This window comes from Ixodes scapularis, unplaced genomic scaffold (genome assembly GCF_016920785.2).
Source record: "Ixodes scapularis isolate PalLabHiFi unplaced genomic scaffold, ASM1692078v2 PGA_scaffold1__304_contigs__length_218370807, whole genome shotgun sequence".
Classification (NCBI taxonomy): domain Eukaryota; kingdom Metazoa; phylum Arthropoda; class Arachnida; order Ixodida; family Ixodidae; genus Ixodes; species Ixodes scapularis.
The window spans coordinates 12,407,695-12,434,135 of NW_024609846.1; the positions used below are offsets into that span (position 1 = coordinate 12,407,695).

General features: G+C 48.0%; 1 protein-coding gene across 1 annotated transcript in view; it reads right to left on the reverse strand.

Annotated features, from left to right (window-relative positions):
- Positions 1–9,290: 9,290 nt before the first annotated feature.
- LOC115318287 (hydroxyacid oxidase 1-like) overlaps positions 9,291–26,441 on the reverse strand; it is a 41,713-nt gene continuing 24,562 nt past the window's right edge. The window contains exons 5-8 of the mRNA XM_042290801.1: positions 25,679–25,770; positions 23,897–24,097; positions 19,486–19,555; positions 9,291–9,402 (exon numbers count right to left, since the gene is read on the reverse strand). Of these exons, the coding sequence (XP_042146735.1) occupies positions 9,311–9,402; positions 19,486–19,555; positions 23,897–24,097; positions 25,679–25,770 (455 nt within the window). The 3' untranslated portion in view covers positions 9,291–9,310. The remainder of the gene's footprint in view (positions 9,403–19,485; positions 19,556–23,896; positions 24,098–25,678; positions 25,771–26,441) is intronic.

A 26,441-nucleotide genomic window follows, 5' to 3' on the forward strand; every position in this document is an offset into this window, starting at 1 on the left:
CTTTAGGTTTCCTCAACGACAGCTACGTGAAGTATGCGCATGGTGTCGGCCGAGAAAAGAAACCATGCGGGTTCATCGAGCAGAGTACGAAAATTTTTACCCCCTGTTCTTTTAGTTTGGGTGTAAAGATTGAACTTGTAAGCAGTATTAAAACTCTTGGACTTGTTTTCTCGGAAAACATGCTCTGGACTTATCATGTTAAATGTCTCTTCGCTAAACTGGTATAAATTGTGGGGATTACTAATAAACTCAGGTATATTCTTCCGACAAATGTAAAAAGGGTTCTAGATAATTCGTTAGTTTATTCTCATCTGTGTTTTTATAATCTAGTCTGGGGAAATACAACTTTCTCGAATTTAAACACACTACATTTACCACAAAAAAAAGTGATTAGAATAATGGCTAATGTCCCCTAGATACACCCAACACAGTAATTGTTTAATTCATACAAAATTCTTAATATACTCCAGGTCTATGATTATGAATTAACCATCGCGTAAAAGTATGCGGTATTTGGGCGCTCAAATATAGTTCTTAAACTTTCTGATTTGAAAAATGTGCCTTTTATTCACGTCGACATCACCAGCCTTGACACATTCCGAAGTGTAGGACCAATTACAGTAAACAAAGAATAAGTGACACTTTGCCTGTTTTACTGAATAGCTATTTTGATAGAAATATCGATGTTGTACATCTGTCTAATAGCATTATCCTTAAACTGTTCATTTATCATTGTAAGTTGTCCATTATGTTCTACTCACAAACTTTCTAAATCGAGTTTCCTGCGTTCTGTCGTAGCTGCTGAATAGGGCGGCCGAAACTTAGTAAAGCGGATATCTGGAGCTTTTTTTTCCGGCCCCCTATTCACTACATGTATCGTATCATATCGTACTAGGGAGTTTTAGTAGATCGTTCCGATACCTCCGATAGCCCCGATAACGATACTATGCATGCACAAGGGAGGCGGCGGCGAAGTATCGGGATATCGTTATCGGAGTCATGGGAACGATCTACTAAAACTCTCTATTATATCGTATCGTATCGTATCGCATGATGCGTGATTTTTGGAACTCTGAAGACGGCCCGTGGCCGCAATCACTTGACCCGATCTCGAGCACGAGAGTCCGAGTGCCCTACCGAACTCTGACGCAGAGCTCGCGACCAATCGTTCGGTGGTTAGACCTTCCCAAAGCTGCCCATTTTGGCCACCAGCCGCGCTGACTAGCAGCCGACCGAGGCGCCTCCTGTTCACCGCCCGGGTGGCGCAGACGCTCCACGCGAGTCTGATTTCTCTGCACTCGCAGCAGGGTTGGGCAGAAATACTTAAAAATGTATTTGCAAATACAAATACTGGGATACATTAAAATTGTAGCTGAAACACTGATACTAAAATATATCTGTAAAAATGTATCGCGATACGTATCGGACATACATTTTAAATAGAGGCAAAAAGTCTCTGGATATACAACTACTGGAATACATTTTAGGGAGGGCAGAAATACAAATATAGAAATACTGATAGTGCAATACATTTTTCAAATTTGTTTGAGACGCCAATTGAGATGAAGCTTAAAGTTTGAAGTGGAAGTTTTTGATCTCGAAATTACTTTCCACTATGCTTGGCACTTTGCTTTGAAGGTAGTGGTTTCAGACGACAAAGAGTCTTCAACGAGCTAAAAAAAAAAAAAAAATTCCACCAAGGACTAATTGCGGTCCCTTTCCTGACACGTCTGTCTGACGAAAGATGCGAAACAACTTCGACCTCAAAATAAATTCAATGTCACCCTAAATCCCATCAAAACGTCACCACGCCCCTGCCCAACAAGGACGCCCCTGTCAACATTGATCACATGACGTCACGGTGGACTGAACTAGTATTCCTTACTTGTAGGTGTGGCCTTGACCATGAAACTTTACCACGCTGCTTTATGAAAAAACAGTACGTACTTTCGTTGTAGGTAACCTCGTTGAAGATTGTGCAGGCAGTGTGTCACGCCCGTCGGGCAAAGAGGAAGACAAAGACCATGATAGTTTCGGGAATGAAAAATACGTTATATTATTTAAAGGAGCGGAGAAATTATGAGAAAGAGAGTTAAAAGTAAACCGTCAGAAAAGAAAGAGAGAATTAGCAGAAGAGAAAGTACAATAAAAAAATCTCTGCACGGATCTCAACGCTGATCAAAGTTCGGTCAAGTCATAGACACATCAGGTAAATCGCGCTCACGAGTCCTCCGTGGCGTGTCCTCGGGAAGGCGGTTGCCTTCGCCTCGATGGTTGGAGGTCGTAGCGCCGACGCGGCTAGGAGCCGTGCATGGCAGCCCCAGGTGTCGGAGCCCGGCGAAGGTTCCGTCGTCCAGACCGCTAGACTCAGCGCTCCGCTAACCGTGGCAGCTGCTGAGCAATTTGAAGGCCGACCGTTGCGGTCCGTGCTCAGCTTCCAACTGCCCGCTCGGTCGCACGCCCCCCACCTCGTCATCTTCATATTCTTCTTCGTCTTCGATCGCGGCCGCGGCGCAATCATTGTCATGAGGACCATGACACAGTGTCATTTGACATTTTTGAGGATAGTTAACTACCTGAAGCATCCTGGAACACATGTCTTATCTTCTGTTGCGGTTGAGAAAACGATACGGTGGCATCTCTGTTATGAAGGTCCTTCCTGCCGACCTTCCACCACCGACGCATGAATTGCAGTCTACAAGTTTCGCCTAGCATCATCCAAAGAGAGACCTCGTGGATTGCTACCTGATATTGCCGGCACAGGTGCGAGCCCTACCGTGCGTTCGAGACGAGTCGCAAGTGTAAAAAGTCTGGGTAGGCACAAAGAGGCCACGTCTGGCCTCCTTCTTGGGTTTCGGATCAGCAGAGCAGCGGGTCACGTTCACGTTGGCTGATGACGTACCCTCGAGCCGTGCAATATTACGGGCGCAACCGCAGACGCATTCGAATATGTGTTGAACTTCACTGCGTGAATCTTACTACTATTTCAAATCAACCACCGCCAGGCTCGTGCTGCAACGGACTGTGACGCAGCTTTGCCGGCTGGGTGTACTGTGTACGCTAAGGCAAGAGAGACGGTTAGCAGTGGGCATTGGATGCCAGCAATCAATGACTCAAGAAATCCCTAGCTAAGGACCTGCGGCAGAAGATGCTCTGACTGCACTTATGCCACGCCACCATGGTTCGAGTCCTCGACTACGCAACACTTCGCAGAAGAGAGAAGAGGACGCATAGGGAAATAGTTTGAAGAATTGGTGGGAACCTTGGTCAGCATGGTAACAACGCCCCAGCATCTCCTTGACCCTGGTGCCCTCAAAAAAAAAAGCGTTTGGATTTTTTTTTTTTTTTTTTGGGGGGGGGGGGGGAGGGGGGGGTTGGGAGTATTTTTCAAGAAATGTAACGAAATACATTTCGTCCTCGTTTTATTGAAATAGAAAGAAACATTCCAAATGTATTTCGATACAGGGATACAGATGCTGGCGAAAAAAAAAAATGTATCGCGATACAGAAATGCAGATACGAAATGTGCTTCTCAAATACTTTCGCGATACTGCCCAACCCTGACTCGCAGTGCCCAAGCCTCGGGTTGTTGTTGTTGAAAACATATTTTACTTTATGAAAAGAAGGGGATAGGGGGACTAGAAAGAAATAGCTGATCTTGATCGAGGAATCAGTTTTGGCAGGGTGCTTCTAGTCCGGGGCTCCGATCGCGGCTTGCACCACCGTCGCTCTCCGTGCTAACCATTGTTGGCCTCCCGGATCGCTCCAGTGGAGGGCCGCGTTCCAGCTGTCCCTCGTCGGGTTCGGAATCGGATCCAAACCTTTAATGTGCTTGCACACCCACATCAAGTGGTACAGGTCCCCCCTCGTGTGGGAACTGCGCCTTTGCCACAGCTCGTGGGGACTTGGTTGGAAAAAGCGCGTTGGCCTGTACGCATTGCCGAATCCTCCGGCCGAACGGTAGTGTTTGGGATGAGATGACGGTAAGGAGTTTTCGTAGATCGTTTCCGCCACCCCGCAGCGCGATCCGCAATCCGCTACGAGATTCGTTCTTCGTTCAGTCAAGGCTGCAGGCGCGGTAGCGGCCTCTTCGTTGCGGATCGTCTAGCAGAGGTAGCAAAGCGGCTTACGAAAACTCCCTAATCTTTCAAAGCGTGACGCCATCTGATTAAAACGTTATCCCGATCTTCGGAAGTTTCCGATAGGAAATAGCCGTTTTAGGCAGCAGCTGATATGTGTTCCTCTCGCTGAAAACTGAGCTAGGCTGACGTGAATTTGTCCGTACTGTACGTAGACCAAGAAGTTGCGCAAACTTTTCAGGCCCGGAACCCCTAAATTACCCAAACGCCGTTCGGTGACACCCCGTTTCCTTTTTTCCTCCTTTAGAGCAGTATGAAAGCTACCAGCGCCTGTGGACAATATGGAGTTTAAGAGTAGAGCCGGTGCCCCAATGCTTTACGTACGTTTCCCGAGGGGACGTCGCACTACGCATGCGTAGAAATTTTGCGCCTGCGCATAGCGACGCCCCAAGCTCTTCGAAGGACCCAAAGTGTTGGGCCCCCTATTCTAAAGCCATCTATTTGTAAGATGGGATATATACGCATCCGCAGGGAGCTCTTATAATGAGTTAAGACACGCAAAAAAAAAAAAAAAAAAAAAGTCTGAGATAACTATATTGCTAAAACCCATTAGATGCCACTATAATTGTGGTAAATTCGTTTTATAAGAAAAAGCGTTAGATTCGTCGATAAATTGGATTTAATTTGAGGAACCCGCGGATCCGCCAGTTTATGAAAGCCGCCTTGTTAGGAAGGTCACTAATGCAATCTGCCTCGTCTCTCGACTTATTTATTATCGGGCCTATACAAGTTACACAAAAAAGTAAATAAGTTACTGATTATTGAGCTCAAATTGATTTGAGTAGAGTAGAAATTATTCAAACGGCAAGCAATTGAGTAAATTATTACCCACCGTAAAAAAGTGGCAAATTACTTTTGAAGTCACTTTTATGTTTTCTATGGTAACAACAAAGTACATAAATTTCGATCCGTTAGCGAAATTCTGCTGGCCAAATATAAAGCAGCTTGTGTTTTCACAGAAATGCTTTAATAGCTGGTTCTGCTTCTACGTGCCGAATTGTTTTGTACTTTTTTGTTTTTTGGTCAATGATGTACTGCGAATGTTTCATTTTAACCAGGCATAGCACTTTAGGATTTGTTGAGAGGAAAGGCAGCGCAAAGAGAGAGGTCATCTTTGCATTGTCCTTTATCACGTGATTCTTCGAGTGCAATACTCACACCCGATGCACCAGATGAGCTTCCACTTCTCCCCAACGCAGAGTTCCTGCGTTGGGGAGAAGTGGGGACCAGCCCTTTCTTCAGATGAATAAAGTCTCCTTGAGCTTCGGGACACAAAGAAACTGCAGTAAAGCGCAAAACACATGTACGACGAAACCGTCCGATCCGACGTCCGACCGCGCAATACGACGGTCGGAGGCGAGAGTTTTTAACGCTCTCCGGTGCTACGAAAACCCTCGCCCCCCAAGGTCATTCCGGCAGTCCGCACGTCGGATCGGAAGGTTTCGTCGTACATGTGTTTCGCGCTTTACTCGGCCTCACTGGCGACGTGCCCTTCCGCTAACCACGCGGTGCCCCCCCCCCCCCCCCCCTTTCCAGCCTATGCCGCATGCTTCCCCCTCTTTGCAAATATCAGCTGATCTTCCAACATCTTATCTCTTTTTGTGCAGCAGTGTTTGCTGACAAGCATTCCGACCACTAAAATTCGCAAGTAATTTTTAATTTGAGTAGAAGTTACTCGAAAAAGGTAATTAAAGTAAACTACTAATTACTGAAATCAAAATGTAATTGAAAGTTACTAAACTAGTGTGAAAAGTACTTAAACTAGAGTAACTTAAGTAGAGTAGTTGAACCGCGTACAAGTCTGCTTATGATGCATATATCTGCTAATGTCCCAGGTGGCGCGGTGGCGCAACTCCGATCGTTCTCTTGCATGCACTCTTAAGGTGCTTCTGCCGTAACCTTCCTTGTTTCCGGCCCTCGTTTCGAGCCGATGGAATCAATGGCAGCGTTCACGCAGTCTAAATCTTTTGGTTTAGCGGAATAGGAGCAAGGAGTTGCGTCACGCCGCGGTAGTTCTGCTTCGGGTGCACTTCTGCTCTGGAGGTGTGGGCGGCAGTCCCCACGCGGCACGGGCATTCCTGTGTTGTTTTGTAAGAAATCGGACTAAAACTTGCCTTCCCGTCAAAACGCTGACTCTGGAGCACAACGTGGTCTGGAGCTGCATCAAAAGAGCCGGGAAAGGTGTGAATATCACTTTCCATGTGTTGTCCGCCTGCTGGGTTTGTCTGACAAACTGTGGCGCTCCATTTTGGGTAGTACAAGCTCACCTGATTGGGCCTCGCACTACGTAAGGCACGTTGGCTGAGCTTTTCTCTTCTTTCTGAATGGTGCTGAAGAACGGAAAAACACCTTTGGAGGTCGAAAATCGGTTAGATTCAACGACGCAAAACAAGGGAAAGTGCCAGATTTATGCTACCACCGCTAGGGCACGCGTTTCTTATCTTTGGGTGGTGACGCCAGAACATTGGGCGTCGTGCAACACCACCTAGGCTGTGTTCCAAAATTTACTCGATCCGAATCCGGAGTAAAGATTTTGACCCGTGGCGTTTCCAAACTTCTCGCGCTTACTCTACGACGTCATAACTGGCGTTCCAGAAGTCGGTTGTTTACTCCGGAGTAATTACACACGCTGCCCTCCTCGATCGTCCGATCATAACGTCGGATCAAATCGAGCAAATATGTCACGTGATCTGTTCGCCGTCTCTTCGTCGTCTGCTTTCTGCACCCACAGCCGTCAAAGCTCGTTTTCTCCGTTGGCTTTGGTGGCAGACGTTCGGAAGGACAGAGATTGAGGTACAGCCATATATGTGTGGGTTTTTGCGATTTTGTGTTTTCAAAGCACGACTTGAGTGTGCAGCCCATCCTGACTATGCACCATTTATCAGAGTGCGAGCGTAAACAGGATCTTCTACGCATCCTCGTCCTCGCCGTTGGAGGAAACTCGTATTTTTACGTTCAAGGCTGAAAATATTTGAATACAATAAATGATGTGAAGCTTTTTGTTTAATTTTTTCCAGAGTGTGTGCGCCTGTAAAGCAGGGAAGGCTTCGAAGATTTCATGTAACTGACCAGTCAACAACCCCACCCCAGCTCCCACCACAAGAAATATAGCAGTTTGGAAGTTCTCTCTGTGATCTTGTAACCATACTCTGGTCAAAGCGATTGTAAGTTACTTGTCACTGTTAAGAAAGCCCCCTGCGCTGTGCCGCTACGCCGTGTGGAAGCGATTTCCACCAAACGTGATCGGTGCAAATTACGACGCCTGGAACGTTTGCGTTTAGGGCGCCTGGACTAGACTTACAGCGATCGCGCTGGTTAATAAAAACAAATTTTGGATTTCTAACTAAAAGGAATAACTAATTTTCGTCTCAATGCACAGGCCAGAAGGAAGGTGGGCAAAAGGATTTGATGGAGCCACCTCAGAAAACTCCGCATCATCAGTGTCAAAGAAAAACTTCACAGCGGTTAATGTTATCGTCTCTTCGAGTGCAATTTCTCCACGATCAAAAGAGGTTGTCTACTATTTTCTGCTATCGCTGCGATGTTTTCTTTGTGCCGTAGCCCAAGATGAAGCCAATTCGCGTAGTATCCAGGTGATAATTCCAGCCGTTCCAAAATTGATTCACGGATCGTTTAGTCGCGATGTCACGTAGTATTACCCGCTGATGTAGGAGACGGGTTACTTGTGTAAGATTTGGAACACAGCCCAAGAATTCCTCAATATGCTCCCCCGAAGGGAGAGAGCAGAGTTGCGCATTTGGTTTCTCCGAGCAGCTACGCCCTTATTCGCCGAGATCAATCACTTGAGGAGCAAAGCATACGGTGCCGTGTAAAAAAGCCACCGCTACGGTCGCTCTCCCCACGTTGCACGCGCCCCGGCATATGTTCTCCTGCTTCCGCCTGCCTCCGCTTCCTTCTCCTCCTTTTCTGCTTTCCATGCGCCGCAACGCCGCTATTTGCCCGATTTCAGTCACGTGATGAGCAAAGCATCCAGGACTGTGTAGAAAAGCCGGCGCTACGGCCACCTGCCGAAGCTGAATGAGCAACTCTGCTACCGTTTGACGATAACCCAGCGAACTGTGGAGGCTACGGCCCCCTCGACCCAATGAGAGCGTCGAAGCTAAACACGTGTCACCACGTCAAGAGAGCGTGCGTGTAAAAGAGCCGAGGAACTGATTGTCGTCTGCTGCGAAACCAACCAACTTCGAATGGACGTCCACCGCCTCAACATTGCTATCCGCTAGAGCAGCGAGTTCTTCGGAAACAGTTCATGGGACAACCATACGCTAATTTATTCGCGAATCTGTGGTGGGTGCTAATGCAAAGCGTTCTTTTGAGCGTAAGTGGCCGATTACACGGCTGAGATCAAAAACAGCCACGGCGCTACAAGATGAAAAAAATGGGGAGCGGATACAAATGGTGGTGTCACTTTTTTGGTTTTTCATTTCCATTAAGTTTCTCATTTCCCGAAAGAAACAAGAGAAAAAGGAGTGTGCGTCCTTCGTGTTTCCGGATTTCACCGCTAGGACATTCTTTGGCGCTGCCTGACAGGCCCCCTGAGAGGGCCCTCTTCCCTGATTTCCTTTCCCCTTTACAGCGGTCGCGTTTTTTTTGCGATTTGACCGGCTTTCTAGAATAAACTAGGCTACTGCAGAAAATGTGGATATACAAATTCAATACTACTCCATTTTTTTGGCACCTCTGAAAACGAAACAAAATGAAGCTGTAAGATCATAGTTCATGGAATGTTTATTTACGTCAAGCCAGCTCTATCAATACTCATTGACAGCTTAAGGAACGCAGGGCGTGGCGAGTCACGATCCTCCTCTTATTGCACCGCAGCCGATGAAGTTGCGATATTAGCCGATATTCACGCCAAAACAACCAATCATTGAACATCAAACGCAAAAAGCCACGCCCATGTTTCTTCAGCTCTCGAAGACTATGCAGCTAAATAAGTGGACGTTTTGCGACGTTTTTGTCTGTTCCGCCGTATTGTAACGTTTCTCGAGGTACTAAGAGAAACATTTTTTTTTGTACATTCTGTGATGACGTTCGAAAATGGAAGAAGAGATTCAACAAAATCTGTTTCTGATTTTTTTTTTATTATTCTCTTTCAACGACACAAATATTTCTAGCCCCGAGCTTTCACTTCTTCTCTATCAGCACCGTCACGGATGCATCTGGGGTCTTTTCAGGAGATCGGAGTAGTACTGTTGGTGGACAACCATCTCGGGCCTGAGTTGATCGACGGATGTGCACCCTGCGCGGCACAATAAAAAAAAAAAAAAAAAAGTTGTAGACTTAAGCCGTAGCCACGCAAGCTCATTATACAACATGCAAAAGACACAGCGTTCGCTGCACACATGATGACGTCATCTTCTGCAGGCACGCCTCAAGGTTGTTCGCAGCATGTTTGCTTGAGACGTCTGCATGTCTCGAGCATGTCTGCATACAGTGTTTGTATGACTAATGTGACGTCACACAAGGAAGGCTTCTGGCAGTGTCTGCCGAAAGTCTTTTGTTGGATGTACTATCAGTGTGACCGCAGCCTTAGAGGATCATATGAAACTCAATTTTATTATCATTAAACACATTAACACAGACCTGTTCGCCTTCACCACTGCGCATGCGCGGCCAATTAATTTTCTGGAAAGTGAAACAATGGCGCATGTTTTGTCCGACAGCCTACGCTAATAACAGGAAACTGCTTTAAAAAAATCGACTTAAATTGTAATTTGATGCTAATACGTTTACAGTCATATTTCCGTGCTTCCTCTCTTTCATTGGCCGGACGTACACTTGGCGCTTTCCGCTTTTGCCCGCCTCCTCCTTTAGCATATTCTCGCCCTTTCTTACTTTGCCCCGACTGGTTTGTTATGAGCAGGGTTCAGGCAGCGTATATGGTACGCTGGGATTCGCTTCATGCTTCGTTCTGTCTTCCTCTCGCTCAAGCCCCGCCCTTATCACGCTTGAGACTTCGAGTGACTGACAGCCAGCCCTGTACACGTTACCCGAAAAACTTGATCGAGTTCAATAGACCCTTTCCGAAGTTGAGTGCCGTATGGCGGCTGAAATGGCGGTTTAGCTTTTGCCGTATTGAATGGCGGCAATGAACTTGTAGCCTGCAGTATTTTATCGCGCACCGTCACTTTCGCAAGTCAACGGCGCACAATTAGTTCTCTATCATCTCTTTCAGTGTAGATGGCCACAAAGATGCAACCAGTCAGAACGAAGTGCCATCTCAGATAGATGCCTCTATAAAGTTCCATACATGAAGGAGCTTTCAAGTGGATTCTCGGCTACTAACAGATTGACTGGGCCCGATTTATAGAAATGAACGCTTACGTAGCTCTTTTATTCAATTCCTTCTTCGCAACGTGCTAACGTCTCGAATGTACGGGCCTAGAATCCTCAGCCTTAGAAGAATCTTCAGCTTGTTCCTTCATGAGTAAACAGAAGGCCGCCATTAGTACGGCACATATGCCATTTTCCAGATGATGATAGTCATCAAAGTGGCCAGACTGATTTTCGGAAAGGGTCTATCAATTATTCTTGCTTAAAAAGCTACGGAATTAGATCACTCGATTACTTGAGACAAAAAAAAAAATAGTTGGCCGTTACTTGAAAAAAAGTAGCCGGTACTTCTCCATTTACTTCGGATCTTCAAAACGACAGAGTTTTCTGCAGCTCTGAAATCGGGTCTTTATTGTTCTCCAGTTGTGAATTAAAATCAATGAACTATAAACTCCTTATTTTTTTAATTCACCAATCTTGGTAAACTATCCTCCGGTCGGGGATTTGGTTTGAGAATTCCTCGGTAGGAACCTCGTACGAATAAAGGACGTCAAGAAACGGGAGGGGGAATATACCGGTTACAAGAAATTTTATTACCTTCAAGAGTAATAAGATTACTCTCGCGATCACTTCACCAGAAACGTAATCAAATTATTACAAAATTATTCTAAAAGCAATTGATTACAAGTAATATTGTTTGTTAACCAGTAATGAGTACTGAGCAAATCTGCTGACTGCACAGAATCCCCACAACTTTAGAAATCTTCGCTATAAAATACTGTTAACTAATCTATAGGCCCTCAAAATGCTGAACACAAATGAGTTTTTGGTAGCCAATATAAAATATACTACGAAAAACAAATTTTTAAATCAGTTTAAAAAGTATGGAAATAGTTTATAACTTATAACGTATAGACCTTAATATCCTTCTTCTACACTAATGTTTTATATTTATTTTATCGTAAGTTACAGGTCAAGAAGGTATCGGCCAATGCCCCTCGAAGGGAATCATATATCCCTCCGCCACCTCCGCATCCAATAGCGTCCCATCGGTTCCGAGACGGAGCGGCACACGCGCAAGGGGGGTCTTGCCTTTCTGTACATATTTGCTTTATCTTTCGACTTTGACTTAGCGTTGAGGAAGCCACGAGAGGGAGATTAGAGTCTTCCCCCTCTGATGAAGACAAATACGACTTTCGGGGATTAGCTTCCCCCTCTGATGCTTTCAGGGGATCGGATCCGCCTCCGATGAATACAAAGGTCGCTTTTTTTTAAAAAAGTGGGATCGGAGACAAGTTGGAATCCGTTGAAGCGGAACAAGGAGCGTTTCCAGTGAACTCTTCTGTCGACTGCGGAGAGATTCGAAACGGGTTCATCACGCTTGTGGGAGGAGCTTCTCCTACCTTTTTGACTCTCATGACGTCATTTCCGATGACCTCCAGAGAGGAGGGAAAGAAGGAGCTCCCCTCTTATCAGGATCCTCCTTTGTGCCACCCAGATTTTCACAGACGTCGCTATTTTCCTCCCAGAAGATTATAGAAGATTAACCTGTCACTCAAACTTTTTACAAAAGCAGCTTCCCTCTCCTCCTTTTACATGGTGATCAAAAGTATGCGATGTGACGTCAGTGCAAGGAGCCTATAGCAATTTTATTTTCCCGGAGGACCGTATTCTGTCGCCTTTGACCTAAATGTGAAACCGACTCTAAACGTCCTCATTCGCAGAGCGATCAACAATGCACGCTTGTGGCATCGGCCCAACGCATCTGACGCTATAAATCTAAGTGATAATAGAGAGTTTTAGTAGATCGTTCCCATGATTCCGATAACGATATCCCGATACTCCGCCACCGCCTCCCTTGCGCATGCATAGTATCGTTATCGGGGCTATCGGAGGTATCGGAACGATCTACTAAAACTCTCTGTTGTAGAAATTGAGTTCGTGGTTTTAATGTGTTGGCATTAGAACGCGCGTTTTCACGAAAACACGACGGTGTCAGTCCGTACGTCCGTTTGTCGTCGCCATGTATTACATCGCGAAAAGAGTGGAGTGGTTAGCAGGTACCGTGTTTGCAGATTCATTTTCTCATCACGGCGGCGGAGAGAGAAAGAGAGGTTGACGCGTGCTGACATCAGCGCTTCAGTCCAATACAAGCGTCGCACAGCTGGCGTGGAACCAGGGACGGGCAGGCGCTGCGCCGTTTCTGAATGCTGCCCAGGTCAGTTGCCGCACCGGTGATGGATATGGTTCTTTTCACCAGTGATATGACTGACCGTACTGAAGAGCGACGACGGACGCGCGTTGGTGACGTAGGGGGCCCTAAACTCGTGAAACACAAAGTTTGAGCAGAAAGAAGCGTGCCGATTGGACGTCGGCGAAAAAAGCGCGAAGTCATCATTGCGATAGGCCAATCGGTGCGCTCCGTCAACTTCGGCCCCAACTTCGCGTTTGACGAGTTTAGCGACCCAGGCCGAGACAGAGGAAAAGCGTAAAGCGCGATCCAAACCAACGCTTCTTTTTGCGCCTGTAGGTCGTGCGGCTGCGGATGTGACGCATTTTCGTGACGTCGCGCCGCTTCTTCGCTCGTTCCGGGCGCGCACAAGAAAGTTGGTTGATTTCAACTTCTTTCTCAACGCGCACAAAAACGCGCGGTGACGTGGTAGGGCGCTCCTGTGTTCCGGCCAATCGGTGGAGGGCAAGCTAGTTCCGGCTCAGCGTTTCTCGCCGTCTGGCTGCCCTCTCCTCCCCCCCTTTTATTCTCTTCCAACATGACAACGCGATCTCTCTCTCTCTCTCTCGCCGTCTGGCCGTCCAGTCTGTCGCAGTTGCACTTTGCTTGTGCGCTCGTGCCTGCGGGCGCGCGTGCGCGCTCGCCCGAAGTTTCGCCCGTCCAAACCAAAGCGCACGGTTCTGACTCAGAAAGCACGCCCGGAAACAGCAAAAACGCCACGAAATGCGTCACATCCGCAGCCGCACGACCTACAGGCGCAAAAAGAAGCGTTGGTTTGGATCGCGCTTAAGCGTTGTTTGGCTGCTGCCGCAGAAGGAAGCGTGCAGCGGAAAGCAAAGAGGAAAAGCATTAATAAACAACAAAAAAGTGGTGAAAAACGAATGGCCAGGGGTCCTATTTATTAAAAAAAAAAAAAAAGAAACTTGAATCAGTGTCTTGTTAAACTAATACACACATGTGATAAGTATTTTCAAAATCTTTTCAGCACTATTAGTTTCTTAGCATGAACCGTGGGTGGGACAAGCTAATCGGACGTTGTAGAAGGAGCGAGAAAAATCGGCGCCTGCACATGGAAAGTTCGAACTTTCACCGAATGTGTACTAAGTCAGTTTTAGCGTCTAAAATAATAAAGCGTTGTTCTCTTCCTTTAAAAAATAAAGGCAACATATTTTCCAAAGGCAACGTCAGGCGTGTTCGGAGACGATATTGTCACGGGTGGTGACCAAAAGAACAATACATAAACAGAAAGAAATAAACGTTTAATGTGGCGAACTTGTGCCAAAAATAAAGGGGTACAAAAGATAACAACAGAGCGTCGCGGGCGTCGGAGGCGGCGGAGCGGCAAAGTCGAAAGCTAGGGCGAAGCTGACTCGACAAGGTCGCTGTTGGTCTTGAATCTTGATTCTTGCCAGCTGACGAGCTTCCTCCGCGCGCTGGGAGATCAGTAGAGCGTCGTCGTTGCCATCATCGGTTGGCACGTGACGTAGCATGGCGTCGAGCATTGTGGTAACCGCCCGGCCGTGTACCAGTTGGAAAGGCGTCACTCCCGTTGTTTTTTTGAACCGCTGTGTTGTACGCCAACGTAACGTACGGCTACACCTCGTCTCACGTCTTGTGCTCCACGTCGACGTACATGGAGATCAAGTCAGCGATCGTCTTGTCGAGCCGCTCTGTTAGTCCGTTGGTCTGCGGATGATAAGCTGTGGTTCGTCGATGGTTGGTGTGATTAAGCCGAAGAACCTCTTGAGTCAGGTGTGCCATGAAAGATGATCCTCGATCTGTGATCAACACTTCGGGTGCGCCGTGTCGAAGGAGGATGGACTGGACGAAAAACTTGGCGACCTCCAGCGCTGTTCCCGATGGCAGGGCTTTCGTCTTGGCGTATCGTGTAAGATAATCGGTAGCGACGATGATCCACCGATTTCCTTGCCTAGATGTTGGGAACGGCCCAAGTAAGTCCATTCCGACCTGCTGAAAGGGCGTAGTCGGGGCGGGTATCGGCTGCAGGAGGCCTGCTGGCTTCGTCGGAGGCCTCTTACGTCGTTGGCACTCATGGCACGATCGTGTGTACAGATGGACTGGTTTCGGGAGTCTCGGCCAGTAGTACTTGTCACGAATCCGTGTGAGCGTCCTGCTGTAGCCGAGGTGTCCAGCCGTCGGGTCGTCGTGGCATGCTTGAAAGATTTCTTCTCGCAGGCTGGCCGGAACAACCAGCAGCAAGGCAGGGTTGCTCGTTCCAAAGTTCTTCTTGAAGAGCACGCCTCGCCGCAGAAGGAAGCTTGACAAGTCTCGGGCCAAGATTTGCGGAACTGAACTTCCTTGACCTTCGAGGTGGTCGATCACAGCGCGAAGTTCCGGGTCGTCTCGTTGAAGTGTTCCCATGTAGGTATCTGTAACTGCGCCGAGAAAACGGGTGTCATCGTCGTCGTCAGTGCTTTCGGTAGGAGATTCGACTGGGGCCCTAGACAAACAGTCGGCGTCGTTGTGCTTGCGGCCAGACTTATGCACAATGGTTACGTCGTATTCTTGCAGTCGAAGGCTCCAGCGAGCGAGGCGTCCTGACGGGTCCTTGAGGTTGGCGAGCCAACAGAGAGCGTGGTGGTCCGTGACAACGCGTAACGGGATCCCGTACAGGTACGGGCGGAACTTGGTTAACGCCCAGATGACAGCGAGACATTCCTTGTCAGTCGTTGAGTAATTTTTCTCTGCTTTGGACAGTGCCCTGCTTGCGTAAGCGATCACCCTTTCTGCTCCGTCTTGCCTCTGGACGAGTACCGCGCCGAGTCCGTCGTTGCTGGCGTCCGTGTGAACTTCCGTTTCCGCTGATGGATCGAAGTGTCCGAGGATAGGGGGTGACTGGAGTCTTTCCTTCAGTTCGTTGAACGCTTGTTCTTGCTCCTCCCCCCACTGGAAGTTGACGTCGTCCTTCGTCAGATGCGTGAGTGGTGTAGAAATCTTAGCAAAATCGCGAACGAAACGTCTGTAGTAAGCGCACAGCCCAAGAAATCTTCTGACGGCTTTCTTGTCTGATGGCTTCGGAAATTTAGCAACAGCGGATGTCTTCGCAGGATCAGGGCTTACACCCTGAGCACTCACGACATGACCCGGGAATTTGAGTTCGCCGTAAGCGAACCGACATTTTGACGGCTTTAGTGTCAGTCCAGCATTCTGGATAGCTTTTAGCACGGCTCGCAAACGTCTCATGTGCTCGTCGAAGTCGCTTGCGAATACCACGACGTCGTCGAGATAGACGAGGCAGCTTTTCCATTTCAGGCCGGAAAGAACAGTGTCCATTACGCGCTGGAACGTCGCCGGTGCTGTGCACAGTCCGAACGGCATCACTTTAAATTCGTACAGTCCGTCCGGCGTGACGAAGGCAGTCTTTTCACGATCCCGTTCGTCGGCCTCGATCTGCCAGTACCCACTCTTTAGGTCCATCGACGAAAAGAATCGGGCGTGGCGCAGCCGGTCCAGAGTGTCGTCGATGCGTGGCAGCGGGTAGACGTCCTTTTTTGTTACGGTGTTTAGTCGACGATAGTCCACGCAGAACCGAAGAGTCCCGTATTTCTTTTTCACCAGGACTACCGGTGAAGCCCACGGACTGTTTGAGGGCTGGACGATGTCGTTGTCGAGCATTTCTTGCACCTGCTTCTGGATGACTTCTCTCTCTTTCACAGAGACACGATACGGTGACCGATGAGCAGGAAGCGCGTCGTCATCAGTAATAATTCGATGTTTCGCAACCGTCGTTCGGCGCACCTTTGACGACGTGGAGAAGCACTCACTGAACTCGGCGAGAAGATCACTGAGCTGTCGTCGTTGTGGGGTAGGCAGGACTGGGTCTATGTCAAACTGCGAATGCGGCGTTGCCTCGTGTGGCCCCGAACAGATGTTTTCTGCTATTCCGGCGATTGAGGCTGAGTCCACGAGTTCCTCGGCGTGACCCACGGCGGTGCCTTTCGTAAGGTGCTGAGCCTCCTGTCGGAAGTTTGTTACGAGTGCAACAGTATGTCCGTCTTGGAGCTCCGCGATGCCTCTTGCGACGCCGATCCCTCTTCCTAGAAGCAACTGGAGGCTTCCCTCGAGCAGAACGTCACCGCAGAAACCCCCGTCGATCCCGATGGGTACGAAAACACTGGACCGCGGCGGTAAGTTCACGTGATTTGCGAGGACTCGGACCGCGGATGACGTCGCTTTGGGTTCCTCCAGCGCTGCAGCAGGTTTTCATAGCGTCAGCCGGTTTTCTCCGAGGTCAATGACGGCGCCATACTCGCAAAGAAAGTCCATTCCTAGGATAACGTCTCTCGAGCAGTCTTGCAGAACGACGAACTTGACAGGGCACGTCTCACCGTGGATCTCGACGCGAGCAGTGCAAATCCAGATTGGTGTGATGAGGTGCCCTCCTGCAGTTCGTATTTGAGGTTCATCCCACGGCGTCGTTACTTTTCGAAGGCGGCGGAGAGCCTCCCACTCAAGACTGAGTAGTCTCCTCCGGTGTCCACGAGTGCTGATGCGTCGTGGCCGTCGATGACGACGTGTAGGTTATTGGACACCACTGCAGGGGCGTCGTTTTGGTCTCTGGTAGCGTTCGAGTGGGGGCCCCCCGACGTTCGTGGAGGATCTTGGCGTCGGACGTCTTCGGCAACTCCACCTCCAGGGGTTGCCGCGCCTAGTTTCCCCGGCGAGGAGCGAGGGGGGACAGGCTTTCACGTCGTGGTCGGTGTATCGGCGATGCTGGACGTCGCGGCGACGGCGACCGAAACTCTCGGCGGGACGCAGGCTCGGGGGACTGAGGTCGTCGCAGGTACTCGTCGATCTCAGTAGGGCGTTCACTATGACGGGGGCGCGGGTCATTTGGGTGGAACCCGCGTAGCCCGAGTCGTCGATATATGGGCATCGGCGGTAGGTGTGGTCCGCTTCCCCGCAATGGAAGCACAGAGGGCGTCGGTCGGGCGTTCGCCACACGTCGGTCTTGCGGGGTGCGCGAGGCTCCGGGCAGGCGTACTGGACCTGGTCGTCGTGGCGTCGGTCGTGCTGCGGCGCAGGAGACTGACGTCGGGGCGGCGCGACATAGGTGCGACGAGGAGGCGATGGCCGTCGGGCCGCTGCGGCGTAACTCAACGTCGGTGGTTCCGGAGCGGTGCTGACGAGAACCTCAGGCTGCAGCGCTTGCTGGACTTCTTCCCTGACAATCTCGGCGATTGAGGGCGAAGCTGGGCTGGCGGCGGCAGGTAGACGCTTCTTGATCTCCTCCCGCACGACGTCCCGGATAATCTCGCGGAGGTCCGGGCTGTTGCAGCTGGAAGTCGAGATTGCAGCGACGCCGGGAAGTCGCTGGTAATGGGAGGCCCGTGCTTGAAGGGCACGTTCGATGTTTGTTGCCTCCGTGAGGAAGTCTTGGACGGTGATAGGCGGGTTCCGCACAAGGCCGCCGAAGATGTTTTCTTTGACGCCTCGCATCAGGATTCTCAGCTTCTTCGCTTCGGAAGCTTGAGGATCGGCGCGGTTGCTGAGTCGCAGGACATTCTCCACGAAGCTGACGATGCTCTCGTTAGGGCCTTGGATCCTCGCTTGAAGAAGCTCTTCCGCGCGTTCTCTTCGATGTTGGTTCGTGAATGTTCTTCGCAACTCAGCTTTGAGTTCCTCCCAGGAGGTGATCGATGCTTCGTGGTTCTCGAACCAGTTCCGAGCGGTTGCTTCCAAGGCGAAGTACGCATTCTGTAGACACTGTTCTGGTGTCCACCCGTTATGACGGGCCGCTCGTTCGTACTGTTGAACCCAGTCGTCGATGTCTTCGTGGCTTTCGCCGTGGAAGGGAGCCGGTGTCCGAGGAGCGACGGGTGGGTAGACGACGGCAGGAGCGGCGGGGGTCTGCGACTGGTTGGCCATCGTCGTCTTCTTCGGCTTGGGTTTGTCCAGCAGCAAACCGTACTCAGGATCCTCTCCCTTGGTGCGGCGGCTGGTCCGGGTTTCAGGTTCCGCGCTGAGTGGTCTTCTCACCGAGCCGGGAAACGGACTTGCACTGCGGGCCCTGGGAGGGACACGCTGCACGGGCATGCGGTACCCAGCACCTCCACCAAAATGTCACGGGTGGTGACCAAAAGAGCTATACATAAACAGAAAGAAATAAACGTTTAATGTGGCGAACTTGTGCCAAAAATAAAGGGGTACAAAAGATAACAACAGAGCGTCGTGGGCGTTGGAGGCGGCGGAGCGGCAGAGTCGAAAGCTGGGGCGAAACTGACTCGACAAGGTCGCGGGCGGCCTCTTATCTAGAGTGAGTCACTATCTGGAAGAATCGGCGGAGAAGGTTCGAGCGTAGCGCGCTCGGGCGAGAATGAACAAACACTTTCTAGAACAACAAAAGCTGGGATGAACGATAGAAGTTAGGCCGCAGGAAGAATAAACGAGAACTTTCTACAAGTCCGTGACCCTGCGCGTGGCAATATTACTTTGTGACGCCATCCCCCGATAGGCGCAGCAAGAAGAAGACGCACTATATTATCTGCTCGCTGCGTCTATCGGGAGATGGCGCCACACGTGAATGGCGTCACTAATTCTGTGCTCTGCGTAACACGACGTTAGCGCTCGACGTTGACTTTGGTGAGTTTGTTAGTCTAATGATTTTTTTTTGTTGGTGTTTTTTTTTTTTTTTACAGGAAGAGAACTACGCCTAAATTTTCGCATGGCAAAACTGACCTCCTCAGTGCATATTCGGCGAACCGTGAAACTTTCCATGCGCAGGCAACGTCAGATGCTCTTGTGGCATGCCCTATACTTCTTCCCATGCAACTTGAAAGGTATGAAGTTCAGGCTCACCCATCAGCGCGAGTGCCCGATCCAACTCCTCCCTTAGTATCTCCAGCATCTTGCTCACGCCGGCTTGACCCTGCAAAGTGCGTCACGAAACTGACGATATTCCGCGCACGGACGATATCCTATATCGTCCGTGCGGTAGGACTACGCATTCAATAAATACCACGGATGTCAGTGATTGAGCGAGAAGCGGAACTTGGCACATGAACATTATCCGGGTCAAATCGTGCAAAAAGCAAAAAATCGTACGCCTTTATTTTCGGCGAGAGGTATACGACGGTACAGGTTCAAATTGAATTGAATTGAATTTATTTCCGCCACATTGTGCCGAGGACACCGGACAAAAAGCCTTCACGAGGAGACTTGACAGGGTCCGGTGCCCTTGTAGGTACAGGACATCGTTTTTAAATGAAAGCAAAAGGACACAAGAATATCTATCTACGCAAAGTAAGCATACAGTGATTTTTTTGTTAAACAATGAATATCAACACCATCTGTAATGAATCTGTTCAGCAGTTTAGGCAGGTTATGAACAAGGGATTGTAATGCATAATTGATGCGAAAATGAGGAACATTCAAGAACTCTTTGTGACGGATATTTATGACGAATTCGCGTTTGGTTAGATTTGATAGAACGGATAAAAAAGCAATGCACTCTGCAGATGAGAATAAATACGAAGACAACAAACGATAGTCATAAACATAAGAGACTTTCATAACATTATGGTTTGAAAACAATGGTTCGGCATGAGTATCATAAGGAACATTCGCAATAAACCGTAGCATCTTTTTTGTAGAATCATTAGTCAACTGATATTTGTTTTAGTGGTGGTGCCCCATACCAGGTGGCAATAATTAATTTGCGAACTAAACAAAGCATGATAAACTTGAGTTTTAACATTCGTAGGCAATAGAGACCGACAGTGACCGAAAGTACCAACCACTTTTGCCAGTTTGTGCGCTAAATATTCTATGTGATGATCCCACTGCATAAATTCTGAAAAAAATTACACCTAGCGTTTTATGATAGCTTACTATTTCAGTCTGACTGCTGCCAATTGTTAGAGCATAACTAGTATTAATGAGTTTATTTACAGGTCTGAAAACAACAGCCTTTGATTTGGCAGCATTTAGCTTCAAATCGTTTTTCTCCGACCATAAAAAAATATAACTTCTCCAGCACATTGTTTCCGCTCGTAAAAAGTTCATCAATATCCGTCGCAGACAGGAAATTACTAGTGTCGTCGGCATACATAATAAGACGTGATTTATCACAAATATTCACTATGTCATTGATATACACATTGAACAATAGCGGGCCAAGTATACTGCATTGCGGCACACCAGATTTCAGTAGTTGCAAAGAAGATACATAATTATTCACTCAGACACATTGCTGACGTTTTGCCAGGTATGAATGAACAAGGGTTTGAGAGATGCCCCGTACACCGTAAGACGAGAGCTTATCAAGGAGCGTTGTATGACTAAGACAGTCGAATGCTTTACTAGAATCAATAAAAAGCCCCAGCGTCAATTGTTTCTGTTCTATATTACGCAATATAAGTTCCTTTTGAGATAATAATGCACTTTCTGTGAACTTTCCCTTCCGAAATCCGAATCGAGAGTCCGTTAACACTTAATGTTTGACAAAGAAGTCGTCTAAACGGCACAGAATAATTTTTTCTAGCCCTTTAGAAAATATGGGCAGAACAGTTATCGGTCTCTAATTCGTAACTATATTTTTGTCCCCTCCCTTATGTAATACAGAAACTTTTGCGAGTTTCATGTTACTTGAAAATTGGCCGGTTGACAACGCAAAGTTAAATATATAAACTAATAATGGGGAAATGACATCTATCACAAATTTAATAGGCTTTATTTGTATGTTATCGATGTCATTACTTTTGCTATTTTTCAGTCCGATAAAGACACGAAACACTTTTGATTCGTCCGTAGGTGCCAGAAAAATAGTTTCATTTGCCCTATTTACGACGAACGAGGACGCACTCTCATTGTGTGCTTTTGAATGTATGTTCGTAAAGTGGCGGTTAAAATGCTCCGTAACCTGTACCCCCGATACGGTGTCACCGGCAATTGAAAGTGAATCTATTTGTTTCGTATGTTTGCTTTGTTGAAGCACTTTGTTTATCGATTGCCATACAAAGACAAAGCGCTTTTTTTGCGAGTCATAAAATAGATGTCTATGATATTCTGTTTTTGATTTTTTTAGAGCAGATGTAAGCTGATTGCGATATGTTTTGAAAACTGTAAGATCCCCGTCATCTCTTGAAGAAAGGTAAGCCTGATAAAAGCGATTTTTTGTTCGTATCATTTCTAAAATTGCTGGGGTAACCTATGGGTTACGTATTCGCTTTCTAACGACAACCGTTTTTATACGGGAAAGAAGTGGCATAAATATATTTAAATATATTAAGAAACTCATCATACGCTTCGTCCACGCACTGCTTGAAACAAACAGAACTCCAGTCTGTGTCAATAACTGTGTTACGAAAAGAGTGCAGTTCGCAGTCTGTCATAGTTTGATAAGTAAACACCTTTTTAACGCTCCTTGATAACCCTTGTGTTCTAAAACAAAGAAATATTGGCAAATGATCGCTTATGTTGGTGCTTATTGTGCCGGCACTGTTGACATTAGTACCCACATTAGTAATGAAACATTCAATAGCACTTGATGTTGAATGGGTGATTCTGGTGGGAGAATTGATGACGTTAAAAGAAAACACTACTAGTTAAGGTACTTCTCAGTCGAGACGAAATGGAAGAGTTTTCTAAGGTGTCTACTTTTTAATCACCGCCTAAAACAAGCGAGTACATATTTCTAGAGGCAAAATCTAGATATCTCTCAATAAAAGACAAGCAATTTTGAAAGTTACCGGCTGGCGGTCTATACATCACAGAAAATAGCTGGCTTTCATGCCTGAGACTTACAATTTCATAGTTTCGTTTCGTTAAATAGATCGACTATTTCGACCTGGATATCTTGTTTGACATAAATGCAAACCCCTCCCCCTGGTTTCCCACTTCGGTTAAAAGAAATGATTGTAATCAGGCAAAACAAGAACATCGTCTTCGGTTTGATACCATGTTTCAGATAGCATTACTATCTGAAATTGAAAACAAAACTGATCTGAGAGTGTAATAAAACTGTCAGTTTTACATTTGACCGAACGTATATTCAGGTGCAGGACAGCAGTTGAGCCTTCTATTCTTGCATAATTCTTTACTTCTTCAGGCAACAAAAGTTCATGGTATCCTGCCATGATGCATGATTGGAAGAATTACGTCCCAACAGCGCCTGAATTAGCGTTGCCGTCAACATTATCGAAGTGGCGTGATACAGGAAGCGGTCCCAAAAATCTGTCTGAAGATACAGCCCTCTGGCCTGACAGATGCACTTTTCGAGTGCATCTTTTTCAACAAGAACGTGAAATGATGTATAATACATGAGCTTGGTTTTTAGTTTCGTGCATACATATAGATTACCTTGCAAAACAGCGCTGATCAGCTCTTCCACGTCGCCGGTTTGTGTTTCGGGTGAAAGCCTTGACACGAAAAGAGCACTTTTCTGGTGTGGCACGTTGTATCGCAGCTACCTTGGATGCCTTCGAAGTACCGACAGACAGCGGGGTGGGCTTGCGGCGTGCCCAACAAGGGTATATATAACCTTCACAATCCACTTTGTTTCGCTGAAAAGCATCCGATTTCATTGCAGTAGCCGGTGGAACAGATCCAGTTTGACTGGCGTTGGGGAACCAGGGGCGGAAAGGCTGCAGTAGTTGAGGCGTATGAACGCAAATCACAATTTTCAGCTGCGTCGTGCGTCTTCGAGGTGGGCTGGTTCAGAAGCAGTTGAACGTTATCGTTGAGGCGACTTGCATACCTCTTGGCGAAGCGCTGCCTTTTCCGTTTTCAATAGTGCAAAGCTTTCGACGAGCTCTTCAAGCACCATCTGAATATCTTTCTTGGAAGTTGCAGGGTCCTTGGCATCACAATTGTTGTCGTGACGGAACGCGGCCTCGTTTGCAGCTTCGCTACCATGAACTTGCGTTGTAATAGGCGTAAGATCGTCACCGTTGTGGTTACTTCGCTTGGTGCATTTTGAACATTTGTAGCGGCTTATGTCATCTTCCATCAGCATGTCGTAGTCCTCGTTCAAGACATTGGCGCTATTACAATGAAACTGCGTCGAGCATACACAGCAAGCGATTACTTTCTGACGACCGAAAAAACCCACGGAGCAGCTGCCGCATGCATCCTTCGGTACCGTCGTCATCACGAAAAAAAAAAAGAAAAACTTATTTTGAGGAGTTACTTAGATTATATGGTACGTCTTTTTTTTCAAACGAAGTTGACATACCTGTACACGACGTAAAAAGATTCAAACGAAGCTTACATACTTCGTTTGAATATTAGATACAGTCAGAGCATAGCTTACGTTGTACGCCAGTCCCCAGATGGCGGGTCGTCCGACGAAGACCGCCTTGGCTCCCAGGGCCAGCGCCTTGACGACGTCCGTACCTCGACGCACGCCTCCGTCCACGTAGACCTCGACACGACCCCGAACTGCCCTCACGACTTCGGGGAGGGCTTCGATCTGCGCACCAAACGGGGCACGGAGTGCAGTCCCTCATCCTCTCCGAATCCACGAGGACAACCCTCCGATCGCGATTTCCCTTCATAGTGGAGCTCTGTTTCAGGAACGCCCGCCATCTAGTAAATGTTGCGCCAGTTATCCCATTCCCACATTGCTTGGATACGTTCTCTGATGGATTGGACACGAGGGCTGCGGCAGCGTTTGGCAAGGACTCGAACCCCGTCGAGGGCTTCGTGCTCAAGAACTGGCTACCGCCAATGTTGCTCGAATGGGCTTTGAAAAGGGTATATTTTCCTTGCATGCACTCGCAGCTGAAAATGACCGAATCGAAAAGTGGAGAATCAGGGGAGGTCCTCGTTACAAAACGACAGACAGGAAGAAATTTGCTCGCTTGCGTTCATCGGTGAAGAGCTTACAACAGCTCTTATTGCTACCGTCTGGTGTGCTTATGACGAAGAAAAGATGATGTTGTCGCCGACTATGGGCGAACTCTGTCGCGACCCAAAGCATGGAGAAGTGGAGAGCGCACGTCGCGTGTGGTCACAAGTGTGAGCCCATAGAGGGTGAAAATAAACGAAGGTGGTGAAAAGTCTTGTATGAGCTGCCATGTTAGCACCACCATTTTGGGCAACGTTTGCATCTGGGTCTCGATTGCGCATTGCGGGCATTTTAGTTCCACGGCGTTCCCTGGTCGCTCACGTACAGTCAACACCCAAGGTCCCCGAGTGACGAAGACCATCAGACCCTCTCTTTAGCGGATGCGGCGTTCCTTTGAAAATTAAGTTTTAACACACGCACAGCCCTTCTCATAAGGAGGAATACCTTATCATATAAGTTTACATCCCTAACCTTAATATTTGTTAAAATCCTGTGTGACGATTTTTTTTTTTTAATTTTAATACGTATAACACTGCATGGGCAGTTGATAGAGTTACGTTCTTTAGCGACTTTAGCGACATGAGGAACGCAGCTCATCGCATGCGTTCCTCATGTTTTATTTTCCTGATTTTTTTAAATTTGCTTTATGAGTTTTTTTGTCATGTAATACCGTCTCCATTTTCGTAATGAACATACTTTGTTTATCTTACTTCATCCGACGCAGTCCAGCAACGGCAAACGCTTCGCTCATATATTTAACAGATTCATATCCTATTGCCATCGATGCAAAATTTACCAGCTAATTGTTTTAGAGCGCAGCTCTTAGGGGCCCGTTTCCGGCTTGAGCGGCGTCGGCGTCGCCGTCGGCGTAACCGCGAGGTCACGTGACCCCCCGAGGTCACGTGACCGCCTGAGGTCACGTGACCCCCTTGAAATCATGCGACCCCCTCTCCCCCCTCCTCCGAGGTCACGTGACCCCACTGAGGTCACGTGACCCCCTGATGTCACGTGACCCCCCTCCCTCGACGTCACGTGACCCCCCTGATGTCACACGACCCCCCCTTGAGGTCACGTGACCTCAAGGAGTCACCTATCCCTCAGTACGCCTCCATCCTCCTCCTCAAGAGCTGCGCTCTAACCGGCGTTACAGGGAATTGTAAACGGCTTCCATTTTTTCTAAATAAGAGTATGGTTGACACATACCGTTGACGGGACGCCATCTAGTTGTCGTCCACCATGGTTCGAAACCAAGATGGCTGAGACCCCGTGCTTGACAGCTTCCTCGGCGTCTTCGGCTGGAACGTTTGAAGCGTTCAAGAAAACTTCGCAAAAGTTAGCAAAGCCCGTTCACGACGTAACAACAAAAAGACATGACAACCGCCTACGCCGCAGTATGCATACCTGGGGGCAACTTTTTGATTCAGTGAAGTCCAAGCTGTTTTAACATGAAACGTTCTTTGGCTAGTGTGCTGGGCATTTCGTGAAGCCCTGATTAAAGTGAATGCTGGATAAAAGAGTGGCCGCGTCGGCTCGAAACTGATTATCATCGTTATCGGTTGGGAGAGGAGGGGTGAGCTGCTCGACGTTGAATGGTTAATGGGGAGGTCATGTGACCCAAGGGGTAAGCAAGGAGGGATGAGAGAGGCGTGGAGGAGGTCGACCACCTGTGCGCACTGAGGGAGAGAAGCTCGGGAGTATGGAAGGCTCTGGATGATCGTTAGGTTTATCAGCCCGATTAGCGGTGGTATCGCTTCATTCTAGGAACAACTATCAAGAGATCATTGAACGCCTGGAATATGTATACATATGCCAGGCGTTATATCATCTGTCGATGAGCGCTGTAAACCTGGGCGTCCATATAGCGTCCGGAAACTCAGAGTATCTCTAAACGTTTGTGATGCAAGACCCTTTCAGGTATCCAACACTATTATTGCATAGCGATTCGCCATACATTTTGTTTTAAATT